The 21,927-nt window shown below is 44.8% G+C and overlaps 1 protein-coding gene across 1 annotated transcript in view; it reads right to left on the reverse strand.

The window, feature by feature from the left end:
• Positions 1–21,927, reverse strand: part of LRP1B (LDL receptor related protein 1B) — a 3,812,342-nt gene that overhangs the window by 734,851 nt on the left and 3,055,564 nt on the right. Inside the window, exons 56-57 of the mRNA XM_078683424.1 lie at positions 11,499–11,682; positions 10,132–10,217 (exon numbers count right to left, since the gene is read on the reverse strand). Coding sequence (XP_078539550.1) covers positions 10,132–10,217; positions 11,499–11,682 — 270 coding nt within the window. The remainder of the gene's footprint in view (positions 1–10,131; positions 10,218–11,498; positions 11,683–21,927) is intronic.

Genomic DNA, 21,927 nt, shown 5'->3' on the forward strand with positions numbered 1-21,927 from the left:
CAGTTCGGGCTGGACTGTTCCCATGAGGCAGAGGGTCAGACTCATTTGCATATGGCCATGTCTGAACTAGGCTGCTGGAGTGAGCTAAAGAATGGTGATGGATTAAACCCAGATCATTTGACTGCGGGTGAGTGTTTGATTTGCTCAAACGCTCCATCCATCATCCCCTTTGGCATCGCTTTGTTCGCCCTAAGTTGGCAGAGTATGCCCAGACGTGGGTCCCTTGCTCACTCTACCACTGGATTCAAGATAGCTTGGCTGATGAGGATTATGAATCCAAAACCGGTCCCAGGATGCTTGTTTCCAGTCCAGGGAAAACATGGCTTGGCAGTTCGGGCTGGACTGTTCCCATGAGGCACAGGGTCAGACTGATTTGCATATGGCCATGTCTGAACTGGGGTGGTGGAGTGAGCTAAAGAATGGTGATGGATTAAACCCAGATCAGTTGACTGGGGATGAGTGTTTGATTTGCTCAAACGCTCCCTCCATCATCCCCTTTGGTACCGCTCTTTCTTTATCGAGGCACAGGGATGTGCTCTGGAAGGATATGCTTCCAGTACAAAGCCTATGGAGGATATCACACATTGACCTCTGCAAGAGTGTAAGTCATGTAAGGTAGTCTTTTAGTGAACCACCATAGGGAATGACAGCAGCAGGCCAATGTTATAGATATGGTTCTGTTCTGTTTCCTCTCTTGTGCACTGCAGCACAGCAAGTCTTGAATTAAGTAATTGAACTGGATGTAATAGAAATAGGTTTAGAAGAAAATTTTGCTCAAAACAAAGGTCATGAATTGTGAAATGGCTAACTTATTTAACTGTGATATGTTTTTCTAATGAAGGGATCTCAATAATTGTTCCACAAAGGAGTTCAAATAGTCTCTTGTCAAATAGTCTGTCAGTGTAAAATAGTGCTGATTGCAAATAGAGCATATGTGCACTGTCACTGCCTTCTTATCTGCATAAGGTGGACAATTCGCCTGAATTCAATATCTCTTGCATGAGCCTTTGGGTGATGTAATACCTAGCTGACTTGTATGAAAGACTGGATTATCCCATCTGCTCTATTTAATTAAAATTTTCAACAAAGGACACGGTGGGATTCTTTTTGGGATCTTTATTATTGACACTAATTCTTATTTAAAGGTTTTGCAGCCAGTGTTGTAGCACAGGCCCCTGCAGTCTCCGCGGTGTAGGGTGGGCGAGCTGCAGGGGGCACACTCAGCAGGGTACCCTGGCCTTAGAGCTCTTGCCTGAGTATGGAAGGGGCTCCCATCATATAGTTTGCAGCGGGCCCCCTCAACTTTCGTTAGGCTAGTGGGTGCAGCTACTGAACATTCTCTAGAGCAGAAGGAACAAGGACTGCTACTGCTAGCAATGAGCCTTTTCTTTGTTTCAGTGGCAGCACGTGCAGGGAGTACAGTGATAAAATCTGGTGGGCAGTCTTGCCCCACTATGTTGGTGCTCATGCAAAAAGTGGGTCTACAAGTACCAGAGTGAGATCAAGCGTTGAGTTTCCTTTGCCAGTATTTCAGGAGACCACAAAGAGTAGTATTTTACCTCAGGCTGTAATTTCCACTAGCTCCCTGTTCACTGAAGAGTTCACAGTAAACTACTATAGCATCATCTGGTCCATAGTTTTGTTTCAGTGTTTTGTGTTAAGAGGACTACTAACCCATTTAGAACATGATGCAATGTATTCCTTCACTTTTCCAGTAGCTTTCCAACATGGTCTATAAATCACTCTAGTGTCCTTTTCCTTCATTCTGATTTTGCTATACTCTTGTTTGCAATATGATTCCCACGTGTTCTAGCTCAAGCAATATTTACTCTGTCTTCAGCAGCACACTTGCAGTAGCTATGTTATTAATTACTAACACTTATATTCTTCCTGAGCTCAATAAGGGCGGATTGTGCCATGTCTGATAAGCTTATACCATTGACACCCACATATACACACTCATTGACTTTGTTGCAATGCCTTCTCCAGGTCGATACATTGAATGTTACCACAGCTTTATCAGCTAGTGTAATGCTTTGTGTGTGTGTTTATTTATGCACATTACATATCCGCATTGGGGGAAAGACTGAGCTACTGTGCAATAGAACATTGAATAATTTACATTTCGTCCCAACAGGCAAAACTCATTTCTCCAAAGGGAACCCCTTTTTACTCCTGCCCACGAAATTTGGGGGTGTTTACGACTTTGGAAAGGGATATATTTCATCCCCTAAATAGTGTTATTCTACGACGATCTCTAGACAGGTAATAAGAGTTTTGAATGCTAAACACTGACGTGTTTTTTGGAAAGGGGCGACCGCTCGGTCCCCCCGAACGTATGGATGGGGGCCCGAACCTCCCGGGAAGCCATTTTGGGCGGGGTGGGCGTGGCCCGGCTGGTATGCCCAAAGCGGCGTAGCCGGAGCGCGCCTTCCCCCGCCCGAGAGGGGTTGTCCTAGACACCTCGAAGGAAGACCACGCCCAGTAGGCGTATCAGGGACGGGTACACGCCCTCCCGCAGAAGGATAATGGAGCGGGAACCCAGAAGATCGTCCTCTTGTTCCTCGGATCGGAAGGCTGCACCCACTCGTTGCTCGTGAGCCCTCGACGGAACAAGCAGCAATTTTGAACGTGGTAATCCTGTTTTTATCTTTCAGTTTCGACACGGATTTCAGGACCTCGTGGATCGACCAAAGGCGGAGGACTCGCAACCATGCCTAGCAAGCAAGCAGGAAAGGGTTCCGAGATGGAGAAGATGTTACGCCTGTTGTCGAACCGGATGGCGTGTATGGACCGAAAGCTCGGTCAAGTCCAATCGCTCGGTAGAGGTTTGGCGGAGGTAAAGAAGCAATTGGCTACAATGAACGACCCAGGTCAGCCGAAAAAGGTAATAGGCCCGGCCTTGCCGGGAGTGGTTCCCGGGTTAAGAGGGAAGCGGGTCAAAGAAAGGGCAGTCTCGGGGGGGGGGGTCCCGGCACCAGTGGTGCCGCCCATCGCTCCCCTAGTACCGGCTGGTAACCCGGTTCAGGAACCAGTTTTAGGCCAGCCTATCCCAGTGGTGATCACCTCGACCGAGGATGATGAAATGCCCCCAGAATTGGCCGCTCAATTGACCGCATGGCTTAAAACAAAGGTGGGGGGCACAGCGACCCCGGGAGATCCGGCCACAGAGGCCAGAGTGTTAATGAAGCAGTTACGGCAATCGAGAGATGTCGCGAAAGCGAGTGTTCCTCTTGTTCCCCCACAGGTGGCGCCAGGAGTACCAGCAGCTGGTCAAGAGAAGGTGGCGGCAACAATAGCCGATCCGGGTAAGCTCGCATTGCCAATGGCGGGGGAGGGCTCGATACCCTCAAGGCGGGAAAAAGTTGCACAGCACGTTCCCTTGGCCACGAAAGAGTTAATATGGGGAGACAAGTATGTTAACATGTTTTCATTGTTAACGGACCATCGTGAGATGGAGTATGCTAAAACGCAGAAAGATTTGTGGCACCCTAGTGTATGGCGCGCCAAGATGGCCGAGTTCAGGGTGGAAGAGACAGTGACGAACTGGGTTAAGGCCTTCTCTATATTTACCGCAGTTATGGGGGAACGTAAACCTGATGTTATGACTGAGTTGGTTTGCTACCAGAATCGCATTATGGATTTTTATTCAATGTATGAGGGGGAAGAATGGAAAGGTTATGACATGAAGTTCCGTAAAGCAAAGGAATATGATGCTTCTCTGTCTTGGGATTGTTTGGACTCGGTGTCATGGCACAAGCAACTCCTGCCAGGGGCGACAGGTACGTCCTCGCCAGGCGGGAGCGGGTCCGGAGTTGTCCGCCAAAAGCCCGGGGTGCCCTTTCGAGCAGGCACAAGTGGGGGCTATCAGCCTAGAGTTGGCGGGAAGGGCGGACAAGGGGGGGTCTGTTGGGGCTTCAATCGAGGCAATTGTAACAGACCGCAGGGGAAATGCAAGTTTAAGCATGTGTGTGCCGGCTGTGGGAATTCCTCACACCCGGAAAGTGCATGTAGATCAAAGAATGGTGGGACGGGTGGAAAAGGAGGACCTAAGCAGGAGTAAGGTGGACCTTTGTAACCGATTGCCTACACCCGTTGATCTCATGGTTATGATTCCGTGGTTAAACAAATACCCTGATCATGTGTCCGCTGGGATGTTGAGGAAGGGATTCCTACATGGCTTCCACATCCCGGTGGGGGAAGTTCGGGGGAATTCTTTTTGTAGAAACCAGTAATCGGTACGGCACAACCCAAGCGTGGCAGAAAAGAAAATAGCAAAGGAAGTCAGTTTAGGACGAGTGGCTGGCCCCTTTTCCTGCCCACCGGTTGCCGATTTCATATGTTCCCCGTTAGGGGTTGTCCCGAAGAAAGATCCGGGGGAGTTTAGACTCATACATAACCTTTCTGCTCCTAGGGGTTCCTCGGTGAATGATGCCATAGACCCAGAAGTCTGTTCGGTACGATACGCATCGTTCGACGATGCCGTGGCCATACTGACGCACCTAGGCCCTGGGGCGCTGATGGCGAAATGTGATATCGAATCAGCATTCCGGTTGCTTCTGGTGCACCCGCAGGATCAGCGCCTGCTAGGTTTTGCATTTCAGGGAAATTATTACATGGATAAATGCATGCCCATGGGTTGTTCCATTTCATGTGCATATTTTGAGATGTTTAGCTGTTTTTTGGAATGGGCATTTACAGAGGCCAAAGGGCATAGACATGTTATGCATTATCTGGATGATTTTCTGTTTTTGGGGGCAGCCGGGGATATGAATTGCGCACAGGCGCTGTATGATTTCTGCATCCTCATGAATGAATTCGGTGTCCCATTGGCACCAGGTAAGACGGTCGGACCATCTACTTCACTGGAGTTTCTGGGTATTGAGCTCGATTCTGTGGAGGGGTGTTTCCGACTACCAGTAGACAAAGTGACCAAGTTCCGGGCTTCCTTGATGCAATGCCTGGGTGGGGAGAAAGTGACCCTGCACCAGTTACAACGAACAGTGGGTCAGCTTAATTTTGCCTTGAGGGTGATTCCTATGGCCCGCCCGTTTTCGCGCTCTATCGCGCAGGCTATGGGTGGTCTCAAAGAGGCTCACCACCGTACGAGACTGTCTGGAGAGGTTCGCCAGGATATGCGTATTTGGTTGGCATTTCTGGCGGACTTCAACGGTCGAGTCGTTTGGAGCTCCCCGCCAGAGTCATCGGAGGAATTAGGTCTATGGACCGACTCGGCAGGGAGCGTGGGTTTTGGCGCCATCTTAGGTGATCGATGGTCGACACAAACATGGCCAACATGGTGGCACTCCGACGGCCTCACAGGTAACATTGGGTTCCTGGAGTTATTTCCCATCTGGGTTGCTCTGATGACATGGGCTGACGATTTCAGGGGCCGCTCAGTGGTGTTTTGGTCCGACAATATGACTGTCGTAGATTGCATTAACCAACAGGCAGCACGCTGCAAAATGATCTTGAGATTGTTGAAAGAGATTGTGCTGCTGTGCATGAGATTGAATGTACTGTTCAGGGCGAAACATGTGCCAGGTGTACTGAATCATGCGGCTGATGCGCTCTCTCGTTCACATATGCAGGCATTCAGGGGTTATCTGCCCACAGCAGACCTAGAGGCAGCACCATTCCCAGAAGCAATGTGGCTAATCGGTGCTTCGGATTACAAGACCTCGTGGCAGCGAGTCTAGCCCCCAGGACAAGGAAAGCATACGAAGGAGCGTTTCGTTCCTATTGCACGTATTTGGGTCCTGTAGGGAGTCTGCATTGGGGTCAGGAGGAATCCTTCCTGGGGTACCTGGTTGCACTACACAGGGAGGGCCGATCAGTGGCAACGGCCGGTAGGCATAGGGCGGCCATTTCTTTCATGGCCCAGGTACACGGCATGAAAGACCCTACAGGTTCTTTTTTGGTGAGGAAAGCCCTTCGCGGCTGGCAGTGCCTTGAGGGTTGCAAGAGAGATACGAGGCACCCGATTGGCTTAGACAGACTGTCTCTGCTTTTAGCAAAGCTGGACGAGACGTGTTCCTCCCATTATGAAGCAGTTCTGTTCCGGGCAGCGTTCACATTGGCATTCCATGGGGCAATGAGGGTGAGCGAGCTTGTCGCAAGGAACAAGAGAGAGATGGAGGGAGGTTTGTGCAGGGATCACGTCCAGATAAGGGGTGATTCGATGGTAATCATGATAGCCAGGTCCAAGACTGACCAGGGGGCTATGGGAGATAGTGTGGTCGTGCAGCGCAAGCGTGGGTCCCCCGTCTGCCCGTTGAAGTGTGTGGAAGACTATTTGGCGCTAAGAGTGGCCGCCTGGGGGGGAAGCTTGCTCCGACACAAGGATGGCACCCCACTGACGAGATTTCAGTTTCAGAGGGTGCTGGCACTGGCAATCGCTGACGCGGGCATGGACCCGTGCGATTTTGGGACCCACTCCTTTAGGATAGGGGCTGCTACTGAGGCTACAGCCAGGGGTCAGAGTGCCGAGGAAGTGAAACAATTAGGCCGTTGGTCCTCGAATTGCTTCAAGAGGTATGTGCGATTGCACATGTTGTAAGTGATCAATTGACATGCACTCACGTTTTCTGTCTTTTGTTTACTTTGCAGTTTCGCGGGCCTGCCATGCAGGGCGGAATTGGAGGTCGACCCTACATCGAGAGACCAGCGGTCAGAGATCACCGACTGGGGAGAGGATGGTATGGGTCGTGGGCCACTCATACGTGAGGCGCGCCGGTGACGTATTCAAGGAAGGTGACGCGATTCACGCACCTGGGGAATACGGGTTCAGAGTGGCTTTCCATGGGAAAGGTGGGCTCGTTTTTGACCAATTTGAGTCATTTTTCGAGGGACTTTTAGGGCAGCATAGGTCACCGCCATCTGTAGTCATAGTACACCTGGGTGGCAACGATTTGGTGACACTGGGCAGACGAGTGTTACTTGAACGAATCTTGTCGGCTGTTAGCTGGTTGGCTAAAAGAGTCCCGGGGTGCACGATTGCCTGGTCCCACATGATTCCTAGAAGGAGGTGGCAAGGGGGCCTTTCGGTGTCAGCTCTGAACCATTCAGTTAAACGGGTCAATAATAAGATTAATAGACTGTTCCGTTCTGCACAGTTGCATGTCATTCCTCATGGGTGTATACGGGGTGACCATATGTATCTGTACGATGGGGTTCACCTGTCCAGGGAGGGGAATGATTTACTAATAGGAGATTTGATTGCATGGCTGAGAGGTTTGAGGAAGTATGACCTATAGGAGGAGTTGGGGGGACCGGATAGTCGGTCAACTATTCGGTCTGTGGCGGTAAGGTCATGATCGGTGAGCAGGAATTTAAAGGTCCCTAGAGTGGGGCGCCACCCACAATGGATGGGAGCGCCCGGGGGAAGACGGCCATTGGCCCCTTCCACGGGGAGGCGGCACCCACTAAGGATGGGGCGCCTAGGGGGAGATGGCCATGGGCCCCTCCCAGGGGGGAGGCGGTTAAATGCCCCTCCTGACTAATTTCCCGGGGGCCGGATATCCGCGACGGCGGATAGAGAGTATGAGGTGGGGGGAGAGTCCACGCTGTCCTTCCTACAGAGACCTCATACGGGAACTCGGACGACCCTTAAGATGGCGTCGAGTAGAAAGGGGGCCCCCACCACGACAAGGGAAGTACAGTTGGCAATGAGGGTAGAGCCCTCTGCGCATGCGCCGCTCACACGGTGAGGGCGGGAGTTTGGTAGTAGGGATCTGACACCGGTTAAGACCTTGCCGTTGGCCCTTAATGCTAGGATGTACAATTTGAATTAGAGTGTATGCATTTTCAGGATGTTAGCCAAAAGTACATGACTGCATCGAAATGTAATAAATGTCAAATTGTTCATAATGCATAATGATGAAACTTTTAATTTAATGTTTTAAATTTTGTTTCATATTTTAATAAATACGGCCGGGAGGGTGACTCCCTCCCGTCTTCCAAAAGTTCAACGATTGTCCGACTTCCCATCCTTGGGGATGTGTGTTGGGAGGGGGTGGCGGGCATCCCGGCCATATGGAAAGGGGCGACCGCTCGGTCCCCCCGAACGTATGGATGGGGGCCCGAACCTCCCGGGAAGCCATTTTAGGCGGGGTAGGCGTGGCCCGGCTGGTATGCCCAAAGCGGCGTAGCCGGAGCGCGCCTTCCCCCGCCCGAGAGGGGTTGTCCTAGACACCTCGAAGGAAGACCACGCCCAGTAGGCGTATCAGGGACGGGTACACGCCCTCCCGCAGAAGGATAAAGGAGCGGGAACCCAGAAGATCGTCCTCTTGTTCCTCGGATCGGAAGGCTGCACCCACTCGTTGCTCGTGAGCCCTCGACGGAACAAGCAGCAATTTTGACCCACCCACCGGCCCCTGATAGCAAATGTTTGGAGAAAATAAAGTTTTCGGAGTGATGAAAGTATAGGCCTTTCCTTTTCCTTGGTAGAGTGAATAAAGGAATGTTGAGAATGTAAATATGGTTTGCATTGGAGAAATTTCTTCTTGCAGGAATGATCAGTAATAGCAGTAAGATGATGTGGAATTTTTCTTTTTAGTAGGTAAACAACTGTCGTATTTATTTGTCGGGCGGTAAGGTCATGATCGGTGAGCAGGAATTTAAAGGTCCCTAGAGTGGGGCGCCACCCACAATGGATGGGAGCGCCCGGGGGAAGACGGCCATTGGCCCCTTCCACGGGGAGGCGGCACCCACTAAGGATGGGGCGCCTAGGGGGAGATGGCCATGGGCCCCTCCCAGGGGGGAGGCGGTTAAATGCCCCTCCTGACTAATTTCCCGGGGGCCGGATATCCGCGACGGCGGATAGAGAGTATGAGGTGGGGGGGAGAGTCCACGCTGTCCGTCCTACAGAGACCTCATACGGGAACTCGGACGACCCTTAAGATGGCGTCGAGTAGAAAAGGGGCCCCCACCACGACAAGGGAAGTTACAGTTGGCAATGAGGGTAGAGCCCTCTGTGCATGCGCCGCTCACACGGTGAGGGCGGGAGTTTGGTAGTAGGGATCTGACACCGGTTAAGACCTTGCCGTTGGCCCTTAATGCTAGGATGTACAATTTGAATTAGAGTGTATGCATTTTCAGGATGTTAGCCAAAAGTACATGACTGCATCGAAATGTAATAAATGTCAAATTGTACATAATGCATAATGATGAAACTTTTAATTTAATGTTTTAAATTTTGTTTCATATTTTAATAAATACGGCCGGGAGGGTGACTCCCTCCCGTCTTCCAAAAGTTCAACGATTGTCCGACTTCCCATCCTTGGGGATGTCTGTTGGGAGGGGGTGGCGGGCATCCTGGCCATATTGGTATTCACAAACTCGACCACTTCTACTTCTCACCCCTTTGATGACGTTTACTTTGGCATAGTATTACACTGACATAAAGTAATATTGCACAGGAGTTAAATGATGCATAATTCCTACTACCCCCTAAATCAATACCTAGCAGATGTAAATCCAGCAGCTACTTTCAATTGAAAAATGACCTTTATTACCATATACACCATTACAAACGCGCTCTGTGTGCTTGCTGAAGATGGACTAAGCAAGAGTGCCAGGTCTTTTAAGAAAACATAATTTCCTTGTCATACCCATAATAAAATACTTTCCCAAGTCTACGCTTCTCAATCTCTTATGAACAAAACAGCCGATATATGTTAGCTATTCGTACAAGTTGCCAAATTTAAAAGTATCTGGAAATGCACGTGGACATTTTTTGAATGGAAACACACTAGTGTTTTGGACGTCACTTACTATTTTATTCGACATCAGAGCAGAATTTGTGCTCCAAAAATGAATTTCCCATTAGGAGTTAAACTAACCGTAGCGAATGTTTCCACAGTGAAATGTTGGCAATAAACAGTAGAAAGACTGGCAGCAATGGATTTGAATACAGCAAATGTATTAACTCAGGTAACCCCAAGGCACTCAGTGCCTGCATATTAAGCTCCGACAAAGCCATACATCAATATACTGGCAAATTGATTCAGAACAAGAAGTCTCGAATTGATATACAAGCCTATCATTTTGAGCAATGAATTGCGCTCAAACAATTAAGATTCATGACCATGGGAGCAATAAACAGTAAGTGCATCGAATGTGACTTTTTACCTGTTTAAGAAGTGTGTAGTTCGATCCATCGGTATTAAGCTTTCTAATTTCATGATGATCAGCAAGAATTAAAAAGGCCTTTTCACCTACAATTTGAACGAATATAATTGTGAGTATTGAGGAAATGGGTGCATTCCATAGTAACAGAAATACAAAACAATATGAATGTGTCTTCAATAAAATTGAAACGTGAATGGCTAGTGAAAAGAAAATTCAGTGTTTCTGAACAGAGTTGAATCAAAATGATTGTCGTTCAGAAAGTAACTTTGCAACCAGTAGGATGCACACTTTTTTTAAAGAAGAAATGTAGAAACACAAGTATCATTAAATCAAGTATTCAATTCAATACATTTACAATATTTTGACACATGGCAGCGCAGCAAGCCTTCCTGCTGCGTTGCCATGCTTCAAAGGAAAAGGGCAGAAATGTTCTGTATCTACAAGATACAGCACACTCCTGTCCTTTTCCCCAGCGCTGGCACACAATGGGCTGCCATGCGCCAACGCAGGCACCCTTGTCCCATCGTACAAGCTTGCCTGCTATGTAGGGGTGATTGTTATTTTGCAGAAAGGCCCACCTGCCTGCACATAAACAATTGTTGTTCCTATTTTTATGTGTGCTGCATCACCCCTTGAAAAAGGAAAAATGAGGACTAAATAAAGATATTTCTCCTCATTCTGCCTCCATTATGCCTCCCCTGGGGAGGGGAAGCGATCTGACGCATTCTAAGGTTTACACAACCTTGTGAATCTGGAAATTAGTCAGGTTCCAAGGATGTTGCATGGGAACACCCACAGCAACACCCATGGAACGTCCCTTTCACGCAGAGTAATGTGTGAAAGGGTGCCATATTTACATGGCCATGAAAAGCCGCACAGGCTGGCTTTACATGGCCTTGTAAATAAGGGCAGGCAAACTGCACCGCCAGCGCATAAAAAAAGGGACGCACCGGCAGCGCAATCAGCTTGTAAAAAAGCCCCTGCATGCAGTAGTTTACTTGGTGATAACTTTCCCATCCCCCACATACGCTGTACTTTCTTGAAATTATAGGATGACAAATTCCTTTCGCTCAAGAATTTGTTTTCTATTAAAAAACAGAAAAAAATTCAGGTGTCTGAGAAAGTCTAAATTAAAAATATTGCCAAAGAGTGTAACTAAACAAAAATCATCACAAAAAGGGAATACTTTTAACATACCAAAAGCACATTAACCATTAAGTATAATAAAATAAATAATATTTGAACAAGATTATAAATAACTTACAAACATTCCCACGAGCAGATGGTATTAGTTATGAAACCCATGACAAGTGAGGTCAGCAATGCATGAATTATGTAACTTTGTAGGAATGCGTGCAGTGTGCTACCTGAAAGAGACTTGCAGCCTTTCGGATTACCAGGTTGTATTTCATAGCCCTCGCCACAGGAGCACTTGTAGGTTCCATATGTATTGATGCATTGCTGGCTACAGGGAAAGCCAGATGAACATTCATCAATGTCCACACACGTTTTGCCATCATCCTTCATCTGGAATCCATTCCAGCACTTGCACTAGGAAACAATACAAGCATATTCAATGCACATTACTCCTCCTGTCTTTCTGCTCGGTAGAAAACTGCTGCAATTGATTTTCAAGACTGGGGGATCCAATAAAATATACCTCGGCAGTGAAAATGTGAAAAAACACATAACAACAAATTTGTTTACGTTAAGACAGAGCTCTTGAAATTATATCTATTTTGATTTTCTTGTATTGATACAATATAGATATTTTACCCATTAGCAATGTAATAATTATTTTGAAATTGGTATCATGGTTTTAAAATGTAAAATGTGAGGCTATATATTGGATAATTAGACAAGTCTGAATACGTAACCCCCATCACTTTTGCATTTTTTTCAACCTTGCATTAATCCCAACAAATTCTAAAATATGTCAAGTTATCGTTGACTTGTCAGCAAGATTCCCAGTAACAAGACCTTTTGTTGAAGAAATGCCAGGTGAACTCGGTGAACACGGTAGGTTGAGTACCAAGCAGACCAACTTTTCTTGGTTAATACATTTATTTCCAAACAATGATTAGTTGTGGCTTAAATGTATATCTAGGTTTTTTGAACCCTCAGTATTCTCATTGACCTGTGGTCATTTGAAGGAATGTAGAAAGCTTGCATGCAATTCAGAATACAATGCAGACTGACATTGTTCCAGTCATTTAAACACAATTGATTTTCATGTCAGGAAATCAGGATAATATTTTTCAAAGAATCAAAAACTCTGATCACTTTGTCCTGCAACTTTATCTTTCCAACCCCATGGAGAAACACAAAGTATCAACGGTGTCCTTGACAAAAAAGCCAATTGTATTAAAAGCAGCAAAACATAACATTAGACATGTTTCTATTTGATTACCAATTTACAGGAGTAATGACAATAATGTCAAATAAAACACATAAATTTATCAAATAACATTCTCCCCTGAGACCTCTAAGTCATATCACCTTATCTCAATGGCTTTTCTGAATTTGTCATCTTTATTAGTGCTTGTTAGCAACCATGGAACAGGATCTATGTCGCTGAGTAAAATAAGAGTCTAGCATATTTCCACACGTTTTTTTTCTCACCCACAGATTTCACAAGTGACCTCAGCTCAATACACCATCAATTGAATACGAAAGACTGCTTATTGGACCCTCGCAGGACCTGATCCAATGCATAGTTGAAGTGGAGTAAGTGCTTTTGGTTTACTAACAGTCCCTATATAGGGTTCAAAGGACTCAATGGTGTTCAGGAAGCCTAGTTTTGGTCTTTATATTATCTTACCCAGAAACTGCACTAACAACAAGACACTTTAACAGGACTAGGCAGAGTTTGTGGAGTTCCGCGTGACAAAACAAAACTCGGCCACTTTGTGGAGTTCAGCAAGCGGCAGAGTGCATTTGGTCATGCCGTTTGTGTTGATGTTCAGGTTCAGGTGTTTATCCTGCAAATGGCACAATGTGCAGCCCAAGAGGGTGCTTACTTCTTGTCTGCCACTCAAGTAGATTTTCTACTCGAACTGCAGTTTTCTCAATGCTAACGGAAGTGTTCTCAATGCGAGCGGTCACGACCTTTTGTGACCGCCTGCGTTGAGAAATCTGCCCTCCTCCTGCATTGAGAAATCTTGTGGGAAGGTGGATTTTCCCCAATTGCTCTCGCCAACTTGACGTTGGTGAGCATAAGCGAGGAAAAAACTCTGATTGGAGTTTTTCAGAACTATGCATGCTCCACAGACTGTAGAGTGCGGAAAACTTTGCAAACTCCACAAACAGAGTAGAGTTCACCGCCACGACCAACATTTTAATTAAATTTTTTTATTTTAACAGTCTTATCCTGTTGCTTAGCACATCGAAAATACCCACAGAATATTACAAAAACAGCTCAAATGAATGCTGCAAACGACAAGAATAAAATACAAATTTCTACCATAGTCAAAGCATCATCTACCTGCCTAACTCCTTAAACCTACACTAGGGTGGAATGGAGCAGCATAACTTACATATAGGGTTTCTTGGTGAGAATCAATGCACTGCACATCTGTTTACAGCAAAATGCTGTGTTTTCAGCAGTCTGGAATAGAGTGTTCCTCGAAAGAAAAACACACATCGTATCAGCTCCACTCCTTCCAGATTTGGCATGGTATCAGCTTTTCAGTGCAGAACAAGATGCTGCAGCATCATGGCAGTCTAGAGATCTTTTGCATTGTCTTGCATGACAATCTGGGGGTAGGACTTTTCTCACAAGTGATCAAGTGGTAGCTCATTTCCACTGTATCTTATCTGAGATAGGAATTTCTGACATAACTTGTGTGCATCAATATGCTACGTTTAGATGCATTATTATAAACAAATAAGGTACAAGAATGTAAATTAATTCTACAATGTTCATGTTGTTTTTATTATCTGACCTTGAAATAGAGATAACAAGGCATGTTCCAGATATATCAGCATCATTGTCTGAGTGGCGATACTTTCAAAGGTTTCTGGAAAGATAAGCACAGGTGAAATCTTCACCAAAGGCAAATATGTCAATGATTCTGCAAAAATACAGATAATGGAGCCTCAGCCTGCTCAAGATGGAGTCTGGCTTTACGGACTTCATGTCAGTGGAAAAATAAATGTTCCAAAACATTTTCAGCTGGCTAGGCTCCCCAACCTAGAATTAGCAAATACCTTCTAAATCAAATATTAAACTTTAATCTCTGGGGAATTACTTTCAACAACTATAAAAATCATGTGAGTCTTATGTTCATCGCTATGTCCCTATCAAATTGTGATTGCCCATTACTATACTACTCTCAAAGAAAAATATTACTTTACAGCTTAGATGCTAAAAATCAATTATAATTTTAAAGTCTATGTGCATTCTTCCACTTCAGAAATAATGAGCCAGATGACATTGATCCATGATAAAATCAACAAACAGTATTACAAACTGGTATACAAAATCCCAATTTACAATACTGCAGCACTTATCCAGAATCATATCACCAGCCACGACCTTGCTGCCAGTTAAGTGAATTTGCACCACAAGTACATGTAGCAAATAGCCACTCTGTCCCAATCTCATTCCTTCTCCCATTTCTCTTCACTTGTCTCTATACTGCTGGTTTTAGCCCCTATTTGGCACTCACTCTACATGCACCAACCACTAAAAAGCACATAATTTCTTTTTTGTTACTCCGTATATATGCAAACATAAAGCTGGGTTAACCCCTCTGATGCTTCTGTCGGGCCTACAGCCGTCGCGAGCACTACCTCGGTAGTGCTGCACACGTCCGTTGGCCGACGCGGCCCTGCCCGCTTAATAGAACGTTCCGCACTGACGCAGAACGTTCAAAGAAGCAAATGAGTTAATAAAGAAAATGAAAAATCAACTCATCTCAGTGCTAACACTGTCCACATGAGGAGCTGTTGTATCAATTTAAGAGAAACAATAGTTTCAAGGGAAAGTGTACCTTTCCAATCGTCCTAACACTGGCTTATGACCGTAAGAACTCCAGCATTGAATAGTGGCTGGACTAGTTCACTGCTGGTGTGGAACTGCTGACTGTTGCACCTGCATGTGACCAGCCAGAGTTGCTGAACGCTAAAGACTGTCTTGCACAAAGCCTGTATGAAATGAATTACAAAAGAGATATGCAAGCTTTTGTAAGACAGTGTATACTTGCTTACAGGGAGGCTGACAAAAGAAGCAAAGATAAGATGGTTTAACATTTCATTGCCAATAGCTCAAGTCACTCATGCATAGTGATACTCGTCACTGAATAATTGCCAGTTAAATAGCAGGTCTCAGGCGAGAGCAGCTAGTGAAAAAAAAAAATATGAACTTGAATTTAGCCTGCAGGTCTTAACAGTTGCTGAGATTAATCCAAGAATTTCACCCATCACATTTTTGTTTTTCTAACCATTAGCAGTGACACAAGAATATCGCATTGAAACCATACTGTGAGAACCTTGGGTCATATTATCAAGAACGGCGATAAAATTATCGCCACTTTAGCGTCAGAAAACTGCTGCTAAAGCGGCGATAATGGGCTTGATAATATGCCTTGGAGAATTCCAATCGAAGCCCATGTTCGCACCAGAACATGGATTTCTATTGGAATTCTCAAGGGCATATTATCAAGCCCATTATCGCCGCTTTAGCAGCAATTTTCTGCCGCTAAAGTGGCAATCATTTTTAACGCCGTCCTTGATAACGTGCCCCCAAGAGAATATAGGTGATTAGCAGTTGAAGCTTGGTTGAAGTCTGCAAAGAACACAATCCTAAAGCACATTTGCTGATAACATCTCCCAGGCCCCAAACAAAGCGAAAGAGGCATGTTAGAGAGGTACCTGACTCTTAGAATGCTGCCAAGCCTGGATCACCAGAGAAAAAAGGCTGTTGTCTGGTTGCCCACCTTTCATGCAGCACATTCTGCATCAGAGTCCCTGAAAATCTGTTAGCATCCTGTCATTCAAGAGGATCTCAGGGAAAAATACATATCTTTGAGTGGAGCACTTTACTCCATCTACTTTGTGCTATTTCTTGTACACTGTGCTAAAATATGCATTGTGAGCTCTGTTTTTTCTCAATAAATGAAGTTAATTGGCATTCTCAAATAATTCAAGTACTGATGAAGTGATGAGTCATAAGTAATCGGGATAACTGCTGTGGTACTAATGTGACTCTAGAGCACTTTTAATATTCTACTTACCCATAAGTATTTATATGTTCTGCAATTATGATACATTCGACAAATAACTTAACCAAGGGCAGGCAGAACGGAAGTTTCAGGCTAAATTATGAAAAGATAAGACAGTTGTACCTTTCTGTTTTTGTCTTTTTTAAACCTTCATCGAGTTGGGAAGTCTTTCAAGAGAAATACCTACAAAAAAACTAAAATATGCACTTTGGACGCAAGCCAGATATATTTTATTTCAAGTTACAATCGGTTTCTCTTCCTTTTACAGTACAAACCTGTTCTGAGAGAAACCATTCCCCTTAAATTATTGAATTCTCTGTTAATGAGTAGCACAAAGGAAGACCAAAAGGTGAAAGGAACTGTTTCATTTTTAATTCAGAGTGTGTGGTGGATAGTGATAATATAAAACTTTGTTAAATATAAAGTTATATGAAAACATACATCTCTCAAAATGAACCTTAAATTACTTGAATTCATTCTACCTTAAACATTTATGATTGAAGAGTACAACAAAAGTAACAATAATGACAATGCTACAAGTCCTAAATGTCTGAAGGTGAGTCATGTTCAGAAAATATGTAGTACCACACTGCAACACAATGTAGACATCAAGAAGGGCATGAACATTTTCATTGCACCGGACAAACAAGATATTTCCTGCAAACCAAACGTTTAAAAAACATGGGTTCTAGGAAAATGCCTCTTTGTATGGTCTCTCAAATTTGTTGCTATTCTGATGCTGATGTTTTTGAAATCTATGGCCACTGGTTTCCCCACTACCCAGGTCCCATAGATTGCATCATGTATTTGCCACCACTAAGATGACCATGCAAACCATGCCTCCAGCCCTGCCGCTGAATCCTGAATATGTAGTTTTAAAACTGACAATTCAACCTGGTAAAATATACCTTTTGTCTGGCAGAACCTTCCTTTCTAATACTTATAGGCCAATCCTAAGGTAGGTCCTAAATTTTCCTGGGGCAGTCTGCATGGCGTTTAAAATGTAGGACATGTATATTCTGTTCTACATGTCCTTGCAGTGAAAAACCTTCAAAGTTGCTTTTACAGTGTGGCAAGGCTGACTCTCCCCCAGAAAGGACTTGGTTACAATTTATCACCTTATAATGCTTAACTTTGGAAGCAGTTTGAAAACTGATTCTAACTGATTTTAAGAGTAATTTAAATAACAACATAATGGTCAAGTTCGCTTTTAAATTACTGTTTTGAAAATGACACTTTTAGAAAGCTGTCATTTTCTTACCTGAGCCAAATGTGCCTTTCTGCCAGTGTTCAAAGCCAATAAGGAACTAAATGGCTCCTTCCTTAGGTGTGAGGTGGCTCCCAGAGCTGAAACAAAGGGAGAGGGTTGTCCTTTTCTTTGACACTATGGCAATCAGGGCTGTGCCCAGAAACGTAATTAACTTCAGGGGATGCCTATTCTATCACAGACAGATCTCACAGGCAGATATGACTTTTATTATCCTGGTAGCCTGCTGAGCAGCAATACCCGTGGAATAGTGACCACGATGAAGGGTTTGCTCATTATCATAGCCACACCTTGGGCTAGGCAAATGGAGCTCTGCACAGATAAAGAAAGATTCTACTGTCTTAATTTTAGGTTGAGAAGAGCATTGTTACTGTAAAACACACAGGACGTACTACAAAAGGTGGTATGGTCACCCCTGAAAGTCTACCCCATTGGTTATTGAGTGGTCAAAAGTTTACTCCACCCTCAGGCTTGTTCTGGTCATAAATTTGGCACTACCAGTACTCTCTTCAGGCACTATTGGGCCTGTAGGTGACAGAAGGATGGCACCCGCTGTTGTGACTTCTAAAGAGACCACAAAGAGGTAGACCTGCTCCCACTTGTACCCAGGGCCAAGAAGTGAACTCCCAAGGTCAGTTGGCTAATGTCCTTTTAAGCTTCAGGGACTCCAAAGCTGGGGAGGATTTCACTGTCCTGACATGCCCAGAGACCAGTTCCAACTGACTTTGCCCAGGACTCTGCAGGTGGCTTCAACTGGAGTGAGTCCTGACCTGCACTTGGTGTCACTAAGTTTATGGGACCCATTGCTAAGTGTCTCACCAGTCATGGAACCTTGTTTGTAGTGTTAAAGGTGCCCAGATATCTTCCGGATGATCTTAAGGAGATTCCACGAAGCTAGCAGACCCGTACTCGACCTTAAAGCGAGTTATTTTAACTCTACAATAAAATGAAGGGTCGACCTGTACCTCACACGTGTGGATAAACTGTATGTATTGACAGACGCCTTCCTCTTTGGATGGCTAGTAGCAGTTTTTCATTGAGTGATTAGACTCTAAAGAACCTCAGCGTGTCCTCCTCACAACCCAATGGGTCCAAATTGATCAATGTACTTTAGTCAAGGGACTTTTTAAACATAAGACTTTACGTCCTGAAGATGGTCTGACGGATAATTTTGCCACAACAGACCGAAGCGTCGACTTCTGCATCTATTTCCTTAACAACTGTTATACAATAGTGAATGTAATCTATATGTTCAGATTCTTCACTCATCTGACTTTGTGGAATAGATGTCTGTGTTCATGATTTGTAGGTAGTTTTACACATCCTCGAACATGCTGCATTGTTTTATGTGAATGTACCTTTTTCAATTTTATCGAGATTAAAAAACTCTTCTACTTTTGGAATAAGATTCTTTGTGCTTTTGAAATTTCCTTCTATTCATTGATTGTACATGTTTTGAATAGTTTCAAATATGTTTAGATTTTTTCAAGGGTTCAAGACCATTTGGGGTTGAACATAAAAGTAATTGCATATATCTTATACCTGAGTAAGAATTTTCCCATAAATCCCCTGTAGGGATCTTTGTACTCATTATTAATTGATTGTCCAAGCCTCCAAGGGTTTAATGGGTTCCCCACTTCCTTACACTCCAGATCCAGTGACGGCTCATCCGCTAAGGCGGAGGAGCGTCACCCCACTGTTCTGCACCAGGAAACATAAAATGATAATAACTTGTGTCATTATCATTTTATGTTTCCTTCTGCTGTGGCAGCTTTCTGGGTGGGCGGTGGTGTCCCGAGGACAGACTAGCAGGGTAGGAATGGTTTGCCCACACCTAAGTGCACATGACTGTCTGGTGAGCCCTGTCAGGCCGCCCAAAACAGTCATGCCCACTTCCCATATTCCCCATGCAGGCTACATTACAGCCTGCATGGAGTACATGCCCAGGCCCCATTTCCTGTCAGGACGCCGATCCACAGCAATCAATCCAATCACAATGCTGTTCTGCAGCCTTGTGTTTGGCTGCTGCTTCCTGTATCCTGTTTCAGGACCGGAGCAGGAAGAAGAAGCGGAGGAGAGGCAGCAGCTGGCCGGCCGTCACATGTATGTGGTTTACCCCACCTCCCAGCTGACGCCGCAGCACTACGTGAGTCTGGTAGCAGCCGCTACTGCACAGATTCCAAAACTGAAGAATAAAAAAATTCTTTCCCAAAAACTGTCCCGAGAACCAGGAGGAGATCAGGACCATTCTGCTCACCTATCTGCCTGAGTTGTGTCTCAGGTCGGATTGACTTTGCAGCTTTTCTCACTACCTTCTTCTCTGCAGCAGCAAATCCTTTTCAGCTGCCTTCACCAGTGGGGAACTGTTGTCGGCCACAGCCCTGTACCTCGTCCCGCTGGAGATATTTGACTTCCATATACATCAGTGTTTCTCCCGCCATTTCACCCGCTGGTCACACACTCCCTGTAAGGTCATTCTTCAGGGGCCTGCCCAGGTTCTATTGGCCTAAAGGACTGATTGCTCTGTGGGGATTTCGTATGTCTCTCCCTTTTTTGAGGACTTTCTCTTCTCTCCTACAGTTAACTGTTTCTCGGCAGGGTCTATGTTCTGCATCTCAGTTCTTATAGCATCTTTTCCATCCTTATTGGGATTTAACTGCAATTTTGGCCAGTCAGTTTGATCAGTGTCAGTCACTGATTTCCCTGGTCTGTTGCTTGTGGCTTTATGCTCTGCGTCACCTACTACTCGACTATCATATCTGTTGGGACAGCATATATTGAACTGCTTTGTGGCATTTCCTCTTTCCCAGTAAGCTTGACTTGTGCAGGTTTTGTGAGATTATTTCAGACTTTTGAAGGTCTTTTCTCCCTACACTTTAAGACTGGTTTTACCTTTCATCACACAGCCTATCTCACCTCCTCTATAGCAGAGGGAGGCAATATCCCATTGAAGAATGGTTCGTTCAACAACACATCCTCTGCCACTCTCAAGGAGAACACTGGGCTGGTACTAAGAGACTAAAAAAAGGATCACTCCTCTCCTCAGATATCTCCCCTCCCAGTTACCAAGGAGGACCTAATGAAAGAACTCAAAGTCTTGAAACCCTTCATTTTGGAAACCACTCTCCAACGTATTAAAGACAAATTGTCTTCTCTTGAATCTAGGCTTTTGGACATTGAGCTTCACATTACTGAGTCTTAAGATACCACTTTAAAAGTGAACATCATGGCCAAATAAATTGCTACTTTTAAAAGACACATGAAGATTTAGAAAATCAAAACTGATGTAATAGGCTTTATACTTATGGTATTTTGGATAGTGCGGAAGGAGGTGACATGATTGCCTTTCTACACACAAACTTACCGATGATTGTGGGTCTTATTAGCAATTTTTCTCTCAATATCTAAAGAGTCCACCATCTTTGACCAAAAATATCCAGCCCAAATCCCACTTCCAAACCTAGAAGTATTATTATAGTTTTTCTCCAATACACAAATTTAATGCAAATCTTCCCAGCCTCTGAGCAACGGAAAGAGATGATCTAGCTTGGTTACAGGATTTTTCTCTTGCAGGATGTCTCCCGGGTCACAGCTGTTCATCACAAATAATTCCTGGACCTGCTTCCCTCTCTGCTATACATACAGTCTACTTTACCCTTGTATCTTCAAGGTCACCAACACAGGACCACCTCTTTTAATTATCCAGCTCAATATAAGGAATTTATCCGCCTTCTCAAAAGAGAAGCCATAGGCACCATCATTTCACTTACAAGTTGTTTCCTTTGTTTCCCACTCTCATTATTTAATGGGATCTTGGTTTTGAACTATCTCCTTTGTCTTTCACCATTGTCTTTTTTCCCATCTTTCCCAGGTTCCATGTATGTTACTACTGGCGTTGTTTACCAGCCCGCTGTTGACAAGTCTTCTTCCTTTTGAATGTTCATCCCAAATTTCCCATCTTGCCGGGTAAGATAGTTTTTTAATGGTTTCTGCATGTATTGATGTCTCCTCTCTCTGTCCCTCTTACTTTTCATTCATATCTACAGTCACTTGCTTCTTTAACTTTTTCCACATCCGTCCCAGACCGGGAGCTCCAGTTGGTTCATCCATCATGGTGTTTCGCTGTGCTCTGTCTTTACTTCTTTATATTTCTTCAGTTTTCCCTCTATGGTTCTGGTCTCTTTGACTTTCTGCCATACTGTTCTGGTTTATCATCTTATGGGTCTTCTTCAGACTCATTTCATGTTCCCTTTTTCCCTATCAATTCCGTTTTTTTTGCTTTTCTGTCAAATATCATGTTTTTTT

This window comes from Lissotriton helveticus, chromosome 3_1 (genome assembly GCF_964261635.1).
Source record: "Lissotriton helveticus chromosome 3_1, aLisHel1.1, whole genome shotgun sequence".
NCBI classification, from domain to species: domain Eukaryota; kingdom Metazoa; phylum Chordata; class Amphibia; order Caudata; family Salamandridae; genus Lissotriton; species Lissotriton helveticus.